Raw genomic sequence first — 15,623 nt, 5'->3', positions numbered from 1 at the left:
ACTTAGGACAGCTAATCAGCCGTACCAGTGATTGTCCGGGAGGGGACTTTATTGTCTCTACCTCGTGTTGAGATTCAGAGTTCAAACCACTTTAAACGTAAAGCTGCAGTCTCTCTGGTCTGGTATGTTAATTCTTAACCCATCATTTTATACAGTTTGTTCAAAATGAGCGGTTCCATCAACTTGACACGCTCTCTGACCTCACTCAAGGGGGTGGTGACTACTTACTGTGGACAGTTATAGAAACAATTTCCTCCTATAGTTTCTCAAATCACATCCCTTTCCTAACAAAAACACTTTCATCATTTTCATATAGCATGCACAACACAGAGGATGGAAACTTCATACATGTAGTGTGTATACTTTAAGTTACAGTATTTCCTTTATAACATATTTAATGACATCACAAAAAGTACTACCAAAAAATATATTAGTGGTAACCTGTCTGGGAATGGGCTAACCCCGTTCTGCTAGCGGAACACCTCGTCAAAAAATGCTTTACAGCGAAAGCTCCACAAATGATTATGTTAGGTCACGACTAAGTCACAGAATAAACCTAGCCATTTTTCCAGCCAAAGAGAGGAGTCACAAAAAGCACAAATAGAGATAAAATGAATCACTAACCTTTGATGATCTTCATCAGATGACACTCATAGGACTTCATATTACACAATACATGTATGTTTTGTTCGATAAAGTGCATATTTATATCTAAAAATCTCATTTTACATTGGCATGTTATGTTCAGTTCCAAAACACGCAGTGATTTGCAGAGAGCCACATCAATTTACAGAAATACTCATTATAAATGTGGATGAAAATACAAGTGTTATGCATGGAACTTTACATAAACTTCTCCTTAATGCAACCGCTGTGTCAGATTTTAAAAACACTTTACGGAAAAAGCATACCATGCAATAATCTGAATACGGAGCTCAGAGCCCAAACCAGCCAAAATAAATATCTGCCATGTTGCGCAGTCAACATTAGTCAGAAATAGCATTATAAATATTCACTTACCTTTGATGATCTTCATCAGAATGCACTCCCAGGAATCCCTGTTCCACAGTAAATGTTTGATTTGTTCGATAAAGTTCATCATTTATGTCCATATACCTCCTTTTGTTAGAGCGTTCGGTAAACAAATCGAAAAGCGCGTGCAACTTCCAGTGGAAAGGTCGGACGAAAATTCCAAAAACTTATATTACTGGTCGTATCAAACATATCAAACAATGTATAGAATCAATCTTTAGGATGTTTTTATCATAAATGTTCAATAATGTTCCAACCGGAGAATTCCATTATCTGTAGAAAAGCAATGGAACGAGAGCTAACTCTCATGACCGCGCATGGTCAGCTCGTGGGTCTCAGGCAGACCTCTGACTCATTCCCCTCTCATTCAGCCCCCCTTCATAGTAGAAGCATCAAACAACGTTCTAAAGATGGTTGACATCTAGTGGAAGCCTTAGGAAGTGCAACATAACCAATATCCCACTGTATCTTCAATAGGGGCTGAGTTGAAAAACGACAAACCTCAGATTTCCCACTTCCTGTTTGGATTTTTTCTCTGGGTTTTTTCTGCCTCAGATCATTTGGATTTTTTCTCAGGGTTTTTTCTGCCTCAGATCATTCCCAACGTTCTATGTTAGAAATATTGTTCCAGTAGTTGAACGAGTTAAGAGTTTTGGTGGGAAAAAGTATTCTTGAAACAAAGCACATTCCTTGGGTGATTTGGATAGGGAAGGTCTGAGTGTTCTGTCCTTGATTTACAACAGGGTGTGAGGTGTTAACCCCCACCAGTCTCCCCCTCTGCGGGTGAGAGGTAGTCTGGTTGAAGTTATTAATTGCAAAGCTGATCTGACCTATTTGGATTCTCACAGGACAGTCATGACAAAACTGTTGAGTGTAAAAAACCCAGCAGCGTTACAGTTCTTAGTTGCCTGGCAACTACTACCATGCCCTGTTCAAAGGCACCTAAATCGTATATGTCTTGACCATTCACCCGCTGACAGGCACACATACATAATCCATGTCTCAAGGCTTAAAAATCCTTCTTTAACCTGTCTTCTCCCCTTCATCTACACTGATGAAGTGGATTTAAAAAGTAACAACAGTAAGGGGTCATAGCTTTCACCCGGTCAGCCTATGTCAAGGAAAGAGCAAGTGTTCTTAATGTTTTGTATACTCAGTGTATATTGACAACCGGTATGCATGCATTTGTGTGTGTTGACGTTGCCACTACAGTATATAGTATATTCAGTATCCCCTATTCCAGGAGCTGCACGGTAGAGGAAGAACCTGAAGACTCCGATGATGACCAACCTTCATACCAGAAAACCTACAAGCAACAGTGAGAACCCAACCATATACTGTATCAATGATGCTGCATCTAAATATATTTGTAATGCATAACTGAACATGTAGGCTATTTGCAGATAATGAACCTTGAGGCTGAAACATGCATCGTTATTTTGTCTATGCATGGAGTGAAAAAACAACGTTAGGCCTTGCACAAAATGTGCTTTGTATGATTTATTGATGGAGGCAAAATAATCGTGACATGTTTACCATGCTGGCTCGCGGCACAAGTTGCTTGAGTTTTCATGATGCTGAGAGTTTTCAGACCACAATACTTGCATTTGGTAGAAGCTGGGCCGTTTACGTTTTACTCGACGCAGGTAAAACATTTTTTGTGTAACATGTTAGACAAAAAAATGGCTTACTATCAAATGCAAAATAGCTAGCTGGCATAGTCAACTGCATGCTTGCAGTCACATGTCAAATGGCATTTGCATATTTATAAAGACAAATGAGCTGGTGTTCAGACTAGAAAAGTGTAAAACCCAAAGAAAACTGTTGACTTGACAGATTCATATGCAAGTGAGATTTTGCCTTAATTTAGCAGCACAGTAGTCAAGGCATTAACATTGTATATAGGCTATTTTATAGAATGTATAGGAGGTGAGATGAATGCAATTACTGATTTTCATGTTCAATCGAATCTAGATGGTGCCAGTGTTTTTTAATATGTCAGTCAATCTGTGTTCTGTTTCACAGTGAAAGGAACACCAAAATGAAGCAGGATAAGAAACGACAACAGGTTAGCTGTCTGTGTGTGTCTGTCTGTCCGTCAGTGTATACACTACATAAGCAAAAGTATGTGGAAACCCCATCAAGTTAGTGGATTTGGATAGTTCAGCCACATCCATTGTTGACAGGTGTGTAAAATCGAGCACACAGCCATGAAATCTCCATAGACAAACATTTGTAGTAGAATGGCTCGTACGGAACAACTCAGTGACTTTCAACCTGGCACTGTCATAGGATGCCATAAGTTTGTCAAATTTCTGCCTTGCTAGAGCTGTCCCGGTCAACTGTATTGCTCTTATTGTGAAGTGGAAATGTCTAGGGGCAACAATGGCTCAGCAGCGAAGTGGTAGGCCACACAAGCTCACAGAGCGGGACCGTCGAGTGCTGAAGTCTGTCCTCGGTTGCAACACTCACTACCGAGTTCCAAACTGACTCTGGAAGCAACGTCAGCACAATAACTGTTCTACGGGAGCTTCGTGAAATTGGTTTCCATGGCCGATCAGCGGCATACCAGCCTAAGATCACCATGCACAATGCCAAGCGTCGGCTGGAGTGGTGTAAAGCTCACCGCCATTGAACTCTGGAGCAGTGGAAACACTTTCTCTGGAGTGACAAATCACGCTTCACCATCTGGTAGTCCGACGGATGAATCTGGGTTCGGCAGATGCCAGGAGAATGCAACCTTCCTAAATGCATAGTGCCAACTGTAAAATTTGGTGGAGGAGGAATAATGGTCTGGGGCTTTTTTTATGGTTCGGGCTAGGCCCCTTAGTTCGAGTGAAGGAAAATCTTAACGCTACTGCATACAATGACATTCTAGTAGATTCTGTGCTTCTAACTTTGTGGCAACATTTTGAGGAAGGTCCTTTCCTGTTTCAACATGACAATGCCCTGTTCACAAAGTGAGGTCCAGAGCCCTGACCTCAACCCCATCAAACACCTTTGGGATAAATTGGAAAGCTGACTGCGAACCAGGCCTAATCGCCCAACATCACTAATGCTCTTGTGGCTAGAATGGAAGCAAGTCCCAGCAGGAATGTTCCAACATCTAGTGGAAAGCCTTCCCAGAAGAGCGGAGGCTGTTATAGCAGCAAAGGTGGGGACCAACTCCACATGAATGCCCATGACTTTGGAATGAGATGTTCGACAAGCAGGTGTCCACATGCTTTTAGTCATGTAGTGTATGTCACACCCTGGTTCATGATAATGTTATGCCCACAAATGTTTTTTTCTCCCTAATATGTTGTGTACCCTACCCAAACTACCCTGGTGTTTGTGTGTGTGTCAGAATGAAGATGAGCGGAGGAAGGCAGAGCAGATGCAGATTAAGGCTCTGGCTCAGAAGAACAAGACTCTGAAGCACCAGAGGATCTCTTGCCTCGCCAAAGCATGTAAGTCTACTGTACGAGCTGTGTGTGCATGTGTTAAGTTGATGGGGATGTTTTTAATAATGTCGGTATTGATATACATGTGCGTCTCTTCATATCAAATTTATTTATAAAGCCCTTCTTATATCAGCTGATGTCTCAAAGTGCTGTACAGAAACCCAGCCTAAAACCCCAAACAGCAAGCAATGCAGGTGTAGAAGCACGGTGGCTAGGATAAACTCCCTAGGAAGAAACCTAGAGAGGAACCAGGCTATGAGGGGTGGCCAGTCCTCTTCTGGCTATGCCGGGTGGAGATTAGAAACCTAGAGAGGAACCAGGCTATGAGGGGTGGCCAGTCCTCTTCTGGCTGTGCCGGGTGGAGATTAGAAACCTAGAGAGGAACCAGGCTATGAGGGGTGGCCAGTCCTCTTCTGGCTGTGCCGGGTGGAGATTAGAAACCTAGAGAGGAACCAGGCTATGAGGGGTGGCCAGTCCTCTTCTGGCTGAACATGGCCAAGATGCAGGGACCAGCCCTTCCTCCAAAAACATTTCCTTAATCTCTACCGTGTGCTTTCTGTCAACCCCTCCAGCCCCTTCAACCCCTCCGGCCCCTTCAACCCCTCCAGCCCCTTCAACCCCTCCAGCCCCGTCAACCTCTCCGGCCCCGTCAACCCCTCCGGCCCCGTCAACCCCTCCGGCCCCGTCAACCTCTCCGGCCCCGTCAACCCCTTCAAACCCAAGGTAGGCCCACTGTCTGAGTGGTAGGGTCTCTCCTCCCTTGAATTCTCTCTCTCTCGCATAGTGTTTGTAGTTCATTTCATTGCCACAGCGTACAGATATTTTCTGTAAATAATCATCATTATTCATTCAATAGTGCATCAAGCCCCCATATCCTCTCTACAGAATGAAGAGAACGCTGGCCATGACCCCTGAAAGTGAGACAAAAAAACCCAGGTTGAATGGTTTCCACAACAACACCCCCATGGAGACTGTATCACCGGCTGCTGAAACAACCATGTCATCCACGTCAGTCATCATCCCTGTTGACGATGATGACGATAACATCATGGATGACGATGACATTATGATCTTGGAGATCAACAGCACCCCTATTCAGAAGAAGGCAACCTTTGACCTTGCCATGGTAAAATCAGAGAGCAGGGCCATGGAGACACCTTCTGGCACTGGCAATGTTAAAACTAGCTGCACAGGAACAAGCTCTGTGGAGACGGGAACTGCAGCGACCAGCTACTTCCCTCCACCACCTTCTTCAGAGCAGGTGAGCATCACCACCCAGACAGAGATCAGGAGCAAAGTGAAGGATGAAGATGAGGAGCACAAGAGGAAAAGGGAGAAGGAGGAAAAAGTTAGGGACAGAACCGAACCAGGCCCTTCCACACCAAACCCAACCTCTGCTGGCCCATCCACACCAGGCCCATCCTCTTCTGGTTCATCCGCCCCAGACCCATCAGACCATCCTATGATTGACTTCCGTAACCTGTCAGAGGCCCAGGAGCAGCAGGACCAGCTGCTGGAGCTCATGCAGGCTGCAGCCCACGAGAGGGACCAGTTCAAGGAGCAAGTCAACAAGTTGACCTCCCAGCTCCATAACCTGGAGGGCAGCATGCAGGAGCTCTCCCAGGCCACTGTGAAGAGAGAGCACTGCCACCAGGCCTGTCAGACTGGAGGAGGGGAAGAAGGAGAGCAGTCGGAGAGGATTAAGGTCAGTCACCAGCTGGCCATCTTGTAGCCTCATATATATTTGTATGCTGTTAATATTTAATGAGTAAGATTTGCCCAGCAGCTGTCGGTATAGTTAGTATTTGTTAAATGGACAATGCAGTGTGCGAAAGAACATTGCCAGGGTGTCTATCTGATATCTCCTTCCTCTCCCCATAATCCTTTGTCATCCATCCCCTCTGTGACCCTGCCTGCTCCCCAATTTACAGGTTGAGCTTATAGAGGAGGAGAGGGGCAACCTCTGGTCTCTTTGTGAGACACTGCAGCAGGACGTGGTGGAGCTGAGGAGGGAGAAACAAGAGTGGGGGAGAGAGAAACAGGAGAAAGAGAAACAGGAGAGAGAGAAACAGGAGAGCGAGGGAGCTCAGACATCAGCTGACCAGGCAGAGAGGTGAGACAGGTTCTGGCCACTAGTGCTGCTAATGGCTCGACCTCGGATACGCCCCAGACGTGAGGATAAGATTGTTTCCTTCAGTATTCATTTCTGACAGTGTACATGTTGACAATCTGTTTTTCTGTCTGTCTGTCTGTCTGTCTGTCTGTCTGTCTGTCTGTCTGTCTGTCTGTCTGTCTGTCTCTGTCTCTTTCTCTCTCTCGCAGACTGAGGGAGCTTCGGAGGAGCGTTGGTCGTCTCCTGGTCACGTTTGTCCCAGCGCTGGACCTCGAACAAGTAAACTATGACTGTTCAGTCATTGACGAAATCCTCGACCAGGTTCTTACTGACGTGGAGTCCATGGGGCCTGTGTAGGTGCCTGTGGGCGGGATATGGATGGACGGGTTGTCATCCATCTTACTCTGTAAGGTGAGGCAAACTTGGGGATAGTCACAGATAATTCCTGCCTACCTTTTTACACTTTTAAAAATGGTTTTATAGGTATGTTTTTACAAACAAAAAAAGGAAATGAACACATAATACCCCATAATGACAAAGTAACAACAGGTTTGTAGAAATTTTTGCAAATCTATTAAAAATAAAAAACTGATACCTTATTTACATAAGTATTCAGACCCTTTGCTATGAGACTCAAAATTAAGCTCAGGTGCATCCTGTTTCCGTTGATCATCCTTGAGATTGATCATCCTTGATTAGAGTCCACCTGTAGTATTTTAAATTGATTGGACATGATTTGGAAAGGCACACAACTTTGAAGGTCCCCAAGAACACAGTGGCCACCATCATTCTTAAATGGATGAAGTTTGGAACCACCAAAACTCTTCCTAGAGCTGTCTGCCCGTTCAAACTGAGCAATCGGGGGAGAAGGGCCTTGGTCAGTGACGTGACCAAGAACCTGATGGTCACTCTGGCAGAGCTCCAGAGTTCCTCTGTGGAGATGGGAAACCTTCCAGAAGGACAACCATCTCTGCAGCACTCCACCAATCAGGCCTTTATGGTAGAGTGACTGGATGGAAGCCACTCCCAAGTAAAAGGCACATGACAACCCGCTTGGAGTTTGCCAAAAGGCACTCCAAGGACTCTCAGACCATGGTCTGATGAAACCAAGATTGAACTCTTTGGCCTGAATGCCAAACGTCACGTCTGCAGGACACTTGGCACCATCCCTACGGTGAAGTATGGTGGTGGCAGCAACATGTTGTGGGGATGTTTTTCAGCGGCAGGGACTTGGAGACTAGTCAGGATCGAGGCAAAGATGAGCAGAACAAAGTACAGAGAGATCCTTGATGAAAACCTGCTCCAGAGCCCTCAGGATCTCAGACTGGGGCGAAGGTTCACCTTCCAACAGGACAATGACCCTAGGCACAAAGCCAAGACAATGCAGGAGTGGCTTCGGGACAAGTCTCTGAATATCCTTGAGTGGCCCAGCCAGAGCCCGGACTTGAACACGATCAAACATCTCGAAAGAGACCTGAAAATAGCTGTGCAGCGATGCTCCACATTCAACCTGACAGAGTTTGAGAGGCTGTAATTGCTGTCAACAAAATACTGAGTAAAGGGTCTGAATACTTGTGTAAATGTGATATTTCCTTCTTTTTTTTTCATATAAATTTGTACACATTTCTAAAAACCTGTTTTTGCTTAGTCATTATGGGGTATTGTGTGTAGGTTGATGTGGGGGGGGACTATTTAATCAATTATAGGATAAGGCTGTAACATAAGAAAATGAGGAAAAAGTCAAGGGGTCTGAATACTTTCCGAATGCACTGAGTATACAAAACATCAAGAACACCTGCTCTTTCCATTACATAGACTGTCCAGGCGAATCTAGGTGTAAGGTATGATCCCTTATTGATTTCAGTTGTTAAATCCACTTTGTTTATTGTAGATGAAGGGGAGAAGACAAGTTAAAGAAGGATTTTTAGCCTTGAGACAATTGAGATATAGATTGTGTATGTGTGCCATTCAGAGAGGGGGTAGGGGTGTTCCTATTAGGAAGGTATTCCTAATGTTTTGTATACTTTTTAAAAACTTTTATTTTGTTCCATGACCATGGTGGTGTTGTGGAAATTCTTGCACAGGGACACTCCAGGTCAATCTGGTAGCTGGTTGAGAGAATGCCTAGAGCGTGCAAAGCTGTCATCAAGGCAAAGGGTGGCTATTAGAAGAATCTCAAATATAAAATATATTTTGATTTGTTTAACACTTTTTTGGTTACAACATGATTCCATATGTGTTATTTCATAGTTTTGATGTCTTCACTATAATTCTACAATGTAGAAAAAAGTAAAAAATTAAGAAAAACCCTTGAATGAGTAGGTGTTCTAAAACTTTTGACCGGTAGTGTACATCAAACTCCACTGATAAGACATGTTATCATCATATAATCAAAATGAGTCATGTTACCCTCAGAGGTGTTATCCTTGTTACTAATCGAGACATGTAATGTAAACATGTTTTCCTTGTTACTAATCGAGACATCCCCTGAGACATGATGTCTCTTAAGAGATTTCTGACACATGTTATCCTCTACTGTAGATAACGTTATAGATCAGCTCACACAGAACTGGCAAACTCAGCTCACATTCACTCCATATTCACACTTACTTAGTCCCCTGACAGCTCTTATTCACTAAATACTTAATAGCTCAATTTCAATCCTCTTATTGTCCAAATTTCAATCGGCTTATTATCCAGATGTCAATCTATTTCTTATCCACATTTCTATCGGCTTGATATCAAATGTAAAATTTATTTTCCAAATTTCAGTTTAATATGTAATTTCTCACAATCACACAACTTTCACATTCACCTAGTACTATTACCCATGTGCATCTTCAACGATTCTCTTGTCATTACTTGCTATACACCTTATGTATCGTCAACGGTTCTCTTGCCACTACTTGCTATACATATAAATAACACCCCATATTCAAAAATGCCTTGTGTTATTTTGTAGTGGCTGCAGACTACATAGACATTTCTTCTAAATGCCTAGAGTCAGCAATCAGTGGGGCTTTCCATGGTACCGTTACGCCCTCGTCCTAGTTCTCATAAGACTAGTAAATAGCCTCCTCTCTATAAGACTGGGTACCTTTTTTTTGTGTTACTCGCCCTGATTTTATTCGATATCATTTATTTTTATACAGATTTATTTAAATTGACTTACCAGTTGCCGTCCCTCAATTGTTTGTGAATGATGTGTCTCCTCCTGGGCAGCTCACAGCCAAATTCAAATTAAATTACTAAAAATATTTAATTTTCATGAAATCACAAGTGCAATATAGCAAAACACAGCATAGCTTGTTGTTAATCCACCTGGCGTGTCAGATTTCAATAAAGCTTTTCGGCGAAAGCATACCAAGCATTTATGTAAGAACATCTCTCTCAGTACACAAAATATTACAAACAGCTAGCAGCCAAGTAGATTGGTCACGAAAGTCAGAAGAGCAATAAATTAAATCACTTACCTTGGATGATCTTCAGATGTTTGCACTCACGAGAATCCCAGTTACACAATAAATGTTCCTTTTGTTCCATAAAGATTATTTTTATATCCATTTGTTTGGCGCGTTATGTTCAGAAATCCACAGGGTCGAGGGGTCCCGACATCGCAGATGAAAATTCCAAATAGTATCCATAACGTGCGTAGAAAGATGTCAAATGTTTTTTATAATCAATCCTCAGGTTGTTTTTACAATATATAATCGATAATATGTCAACCGGAATGTAGCTTCTTCCATAGGAGAATAGAGCGAAAATGGCTGTTGCGCATGAAAAACTGTGCTGGCAACCAGCCATCCACTGACGTGAGGGGTTCTTTCTCGCTCATTTTTCAAAATAAAAGCCTGAAACTATGTCTAAAGACTGTTCACACCTTGAGGAAACCATAGGAAAAGGATTCTGGTTGATATCCCTTTAAATGGAGGCAAGGCATCCAATGGAACAGAGAGCTTTCAGGAAAAACAGCACTTCCTTGTTGGATTTTCCTCAGGTTTTCGCCTGCAATATCAGTTCTGTTATACTCACAGACAATATTTGGACAGTTTTGGAAACTTTAGAGTTTTCTATCCTAATCTGACAATTATATGCATATTCTAGTTTCTGGGCCTGAGAAATAGACAGTTTCAAATGGGTGTTTTTTTAGCCAAAAATGAAAATATAACTCAAGAAGTTATGGGTGGAATGTTATTATAAGTGTAATATTGGGATGCAAACTCAAAATAAAATACATTTAAACTCTGACACGGTACATGTGTTCTCTTTTTATAAGGCCATAACCATGTGTATGAGGTGTATACTTTTGTCTCAAAGTAGATTTGTTTAAGACTACTAAGAAACACTGTGACCCTGATTTAGCCCACTGCAGGAAAAGGTTTAAACTGTGGGGCTACTGAGAGAGAGAATACAGTAGACAGAATGGGTCAAAAAGTGATTTTTGACCTATTTTATGTGTCACGTGATTATGTCCATATACAGTGTGGCAAAAAAGTATTTAGTCAGCCACCAATTGTGCAAGTTCTCCCACTTAAAAAGACGAGAGAGGCCTGTAATTTTCATCATAGGTACACTTCAACTATGACAGACAAATGAGAAGAAACAAATCCAGAAAATCACATTGTAGGATTTTTTATGAATTTATTTGCAAATTATGGTGGAAAATAAGTATTTGGTCACTTACAAACAAGCAAGATTTCTGGCTCTCACAGACCTGTAACTTCTTCTTTAAGAGGCTCCTCTGTCCTCCACCCGTTACCTGTATTAATGGCACCTGTTTGAACTTGTTATCAGTTAAAAGATATATAAAAAGAAACCTGTCCACAACCTCAAACAGTCACACTCCAAACTCCACTATGGCCAAGACCAAAGAGCTGTCAAAGGACACCAGAAACAAAATTGTAGACCTGCACCAGGCTGGGAAGACTGGATCTGCAATAGGTAAGCAGCTTGGTTTGAAGAAATCAACTGTGGGAGCAATTATTAGGAAATGGAAGACATACAAGACCACTGATAATCTCCCTCGATCTGGGGCTCCACGCAAGATCTCACCCTGCGGGGTCAAAATGATCACAAGAACGGTGAGCAAAAATCCCAGAACCACACGGGGGAACCTAGTGAATGACCTGCAGAGAGCTGGGACCAAAGTAACAAAGCCTACCATCAGAAGCACACTACGCCGCCAGGGACTCAAATCCTGCAGTGCCAGACGTGTCCCCCTGCTTAAGCCAGTACATGTCCAGGCCCGTCTGAAGTTTGCTAGAGAGCATTTGGATGATCCAGAAGAAGATTGGGAGAATGTCATATGGTCAGATGAAACCAAAATATAACTTTTTGGTAAAAACTCAACTCGTTGTGTTTGGAGGACAAAGAATGCTGAGTTGCATCCAAAGAACACCATCCCTACTGTGAAGCATGGGGGTGGAAACATCATGCTTTGGGGCTGTTTTTCTGCAAAGGGACCAGGACGTCTGATCTGTGTAAAGGAAAGAATGAATGGGGCCATGTATCGTGAGATTTTGAGTGAAAACCTTCCATCAGCAAGGGCATTGAAGATGAAACGTGGCTGGGTCTTTCAGCATGACAATGATCCCAAACACACCGCCCGGGCAACGAAGGAGTGGCTTCGTAAGAAGCATTTCAAGGTCCTGGAGTGGCCTAGCCAGTCTCCAGATCTCAACCCCATAGAAAATCTTTGGAGGGAGTTGAAAGTCCGTGTTGCCCAGCAACAGCCCCAAAACATCACTGCTCTAGAGGAGATCTGCATGGATGAATGGGCCAAAATACCAGCAACAGTGTGTGATAACCTTGTGAAGACTTACAGAAAACGTTTGACCTCTGTCATTGCCAACAAAGTGTATATAACAAAGTACTGAGATAAACTTTTGTTTATGACAAAATACTTATTTTCCACCATAATTTGCAAATAAATTCATTAAAAATCCTACAATGTGATTTTCTGGATTTTGGATTCTGTATTTTTTCTCATTTTGTCTGTCATAGTTGAAGTGTACCTATGATGAAAATTACAGACCTCTCTCATCTTTTTAAGTGGGAGAATTTGCACAATTGGTGGCTGACTAAATACTTTTTTGCCCCACTGTATGTACATCCTGTCCTTCCGTTCTCACGCTATCGAGTGAGTGCTTATGTAACTTGATAGTGCATCTGTTTATGGTAAAGCATGTGTTTGCATAAAAGCTGTCAATAATTGATGTGGAATGTGTTTGAACATTTTAAAGAGTAGTGTAGTGAGTCTCTGCTATTTAGTAATAATGTATATGAAACAGTAATTTCCGGGGGGGGGGGTTAGGGTATTGGTCAGTATAAGTAAAGAGCTGTGAACACTACGAGTGACAAGAAACCTCAAGAGATAATCCACAGAAGACTCTAAATAAATAAAACCTGTCTCCTAGACCAATTGTCAGTGTGTTGTGTCCCTGTCATGAACACAATGACAAAACCCTCGAAGCCATTCTTTGTGAGGCCTCTGATTGTGTTAATGGTGTGGTGGATATGAGTGACAGACATATGGGTTACATTTTCCAACCCGACGATTCAACGGTGAAGATTTTCACAAACGACAGCCTCAACACCCTTTTTCAACCAAAAACAGGGTGTTTTTCTCCTGTGTTGCGGATGAGAGAATGGCTTAAGACTTGCTCTATGTCAGATCGAACAGGCCCTCGGGGGAATAATCCTGCCGGGGTACACATTGGAAGAGGAAGTCTGCAGGCGAGATGATTTGAAAGCCATAAGAATCTCTTCAGTGGCATATAGTCCAGACTCCAAAATTACAATTTTAGGTAATGCCGAATTCAAATAGTTTAAATGCCACCAAATCAGTTAGTTCGTATGTTTTTTCAAAAGCCTACACAGAGGTCAACTATTTTGTGCCCTTTTCCAAAATTGTGAACTTTTGCATCGATTGGCGCTTCTGTCCTCAAGACATAACCTGGGCCTAAAGGCAAGAAGGCTGATCTATCCAGGGAATGAAAACATGCGAATCCTGGAAGGCGCTGGAGATCATGGGGGGAAGAGACAGTGTCTGAACCGGCCACATCTTGATGATGGGGATTTAGAGACAGATCGAGGTGTTGGTTTACCACAGATAATTCCCAATGCCTTTTTTTCTTGAAGAAAGGAATTACTTATAAAACATGTATATGAAGGATTGTTCAATAATAACTTGTAAAATGTATGCATTTAGGTACTAAAGATTTCAAAATGTAATTTACATAGCCTGATATTTAATTTAATCTCTGTCTCTTGCTCTGTGTGTGTGTGTGTGTGTGTGTGTGTGTGTGTGTGTGTGTGTGTGTGTTGACAAGGATCTGTCGCGTCAGGGGTGGGGCTAATGACATATGCCACCACACAACAGGTGGTTGTGTGTGGGATGTCTGTTGGTTACAAGCAAAGAACAATGCTGATAACATAATTTTTTAATAAAGGAATAATAATTATACATGTAAACATTTAAAGGACATAAATAGCATTTATGTATTAACATTTTATAATAATATGAAGTTTACAAAAATAACTAAAGTGTATTTATCTTCAATGAATGAAATCTCTGGCTCTCTCTCTGTCCCCCGATATGTTCCTCTCTACACAAGAGAAGTGGTTCAGGGAAGATGTGTGTGTGCAAGCACATGCTTTACCATAAACAGATACACTATCATGTTACATAAGCACTCACTCATAGGAGAACGGAAGGACATGATGTACATATATTGTCATAAGCACGTGACACATAAAATAGGTCACTTTTTGACCCGTGCCGTCTACTGTATTCTCACTACTGAGTTTAACACCTCGTTCTCACACAGACTTACTACTCCAATGTGGATGGAGGCTCTGGAATCGTGTTCGTTTTTTCCCGGGATGATGATTTTCTATTTGATTACAAGGGGACCACAGTGAACTTTCCTGGAATGACGTCAGGAACAGGAATTCTCCGATTAGTGTAGGGATGTAAGCTCTGCAATTAACAGCTATGTTTACAATGCAACTGTTTTCAATGTATTATTTATTTGGGAATTTTTTATATTTATTCAAATTAAAAACGTATCACTGTTCTGTGTTGTGATTTTATTTCTCTCAATTAATAGAAATAACTCCTTGCTTCATATATCACTGGCAACAAAAGATACACATATTAATGCTGTAATGCATTACCAACAGCTTCTTAAAGTGTATGAGAAGAAAATATGCAGGTTGTCATTTATTGAGATGACTTGTGTACTGGAGGCAGCTCTGCATAGTGCTTACTAGCTGGCACAACCACAAAGTCATAAAATCTGATTTTCAACCTATCCTTAATGCCTAACCTTAAATTAAGACCAAAAAGCAAAATGTTGTTTAGATCAATTTTTGCGATATACTGTGGACAATTTTGACTGTACAGCCAATCTTTTGGAAACTGCTCAGTTCTGACTCATGACAATAAATGTCAACCTGCAGAAAATAAATAGCCATAGAAAACCCAATAACATTTACTGACTAAGGAATCCTCAATATGTCACTTTCACAATTCCATACACAATTAGTAATCATTTCTTTGTTTGGGAAGGCATCAAAAACAAAACGGAAGCAGAAATGTCATTCAGTGTATTAGAAGGGCACATAGTATCAAAGCAAGTGCATATTTGATGATTGGCAGGGCAATAGAAAAGCCCTACTCTTTGCCTGATGCACTTTAGGGGGAGGGGGGTGGAATAAAACCACAACCACATGCTCATCCCTGACTCCTGCAATACATAGTGGCATCAGAAAGTATTCACACCTTTTGACTTTTCCACATTTGTTTTGTGTTAGACTGAATTTAAAATGGATTACATTTAGCTTTTTTGACTGGTCTACACACAATACCCAATAATGTCAAAGTGCAATTGTGTTTTTTGTCATTTTTACAAATGAATAAAAAATGAAAAGCTGAAATGTCTTGAGTCAATAAGTATTCAACCACTTTTTTATGGCAAGTTCAGGAGTTAAAATGTGCTTAAGTCACATAAGTTGCATGGACTCAGTGCAAT

At 41.9% G+C, this 15,623-nt stretch overlaps 1 protein-coding gene across 2 annotated transcripts in view; it reads left to right on the top strand.

The window, feature by feature from the left end:
- LOC109871341 (MORC family CW-type zinc finger protein 3) overlaps nucleotides 1-14,666 on the top strand; it is a 40,704-nt gene extending 26,038 nt beyond the window's left edge. Inside the window, exons 12-19 of one of the 2 annotated variants that reach the window (XR_004205640.1) lie at nucleotides 2,276-2,350; nucleotides 3,058-3,100; nucleotides 4,379-4,481; nucleotides 5,048-5,198; nucleotides 5,361-6,180; nucleotides 6,407-6,588; nucleotides 6,798-6,999; nucleotides 14,418-14,666. Coding sequence is in view for 1 of the 2 variants with exons in the window: in XM_020462183.2 (XP_020317772.1) it covers nucleotides 2,276-2,350; nucleotides 3,058-3,100; nucleotides 4,379-4,481; nucleotides 5,048-5,198; nucleotides 5,361-6,180; nucleotides 6,407-6,588; nucleotides 6,798-6,945 (1,522 nt within the window). In the remaining variant the exon portion in view is untranslated. Of the gene's footprint in view, nucleotides 1-2,275; nucleotides 2,351-3,057; nucleotides 3,101-4,378; nucleotides 4,482-5,047; nucleotides 5,199-5,360; nucleotides 6,181-6,406; nucleotides 6,589-6,797; nucleotides 10,837-14,417 lie in introns of those variants that run through there. The other variant, XM_020462183.2, reaches the window with a different exon arrangement.
- The last annotated feature ends 957 nt before the right edge of the window (nucleotides 14,667-15,623 follow it).

This window comes from Oncorhynchus kisutch, linkage group LG26 (genome assembly GCF_002021735.2).
Source record: "Oncorhynchus kisutch isolate 150728-3 linkage group LG26, Okis_V2, whole genome shotgun sequence".
NCBI classification, from domain to species: Eukaryota; Metazoa; Chordata; class Actinopteri; order Salmoniformes; family Salmonidae; genus Oncorhynchus; species Oncorhynchus kisutch.
Note: the sequence above shows the minus strand (reverse complement) of the source record. Positions and strands in the feature narration are given on the sequence as shown.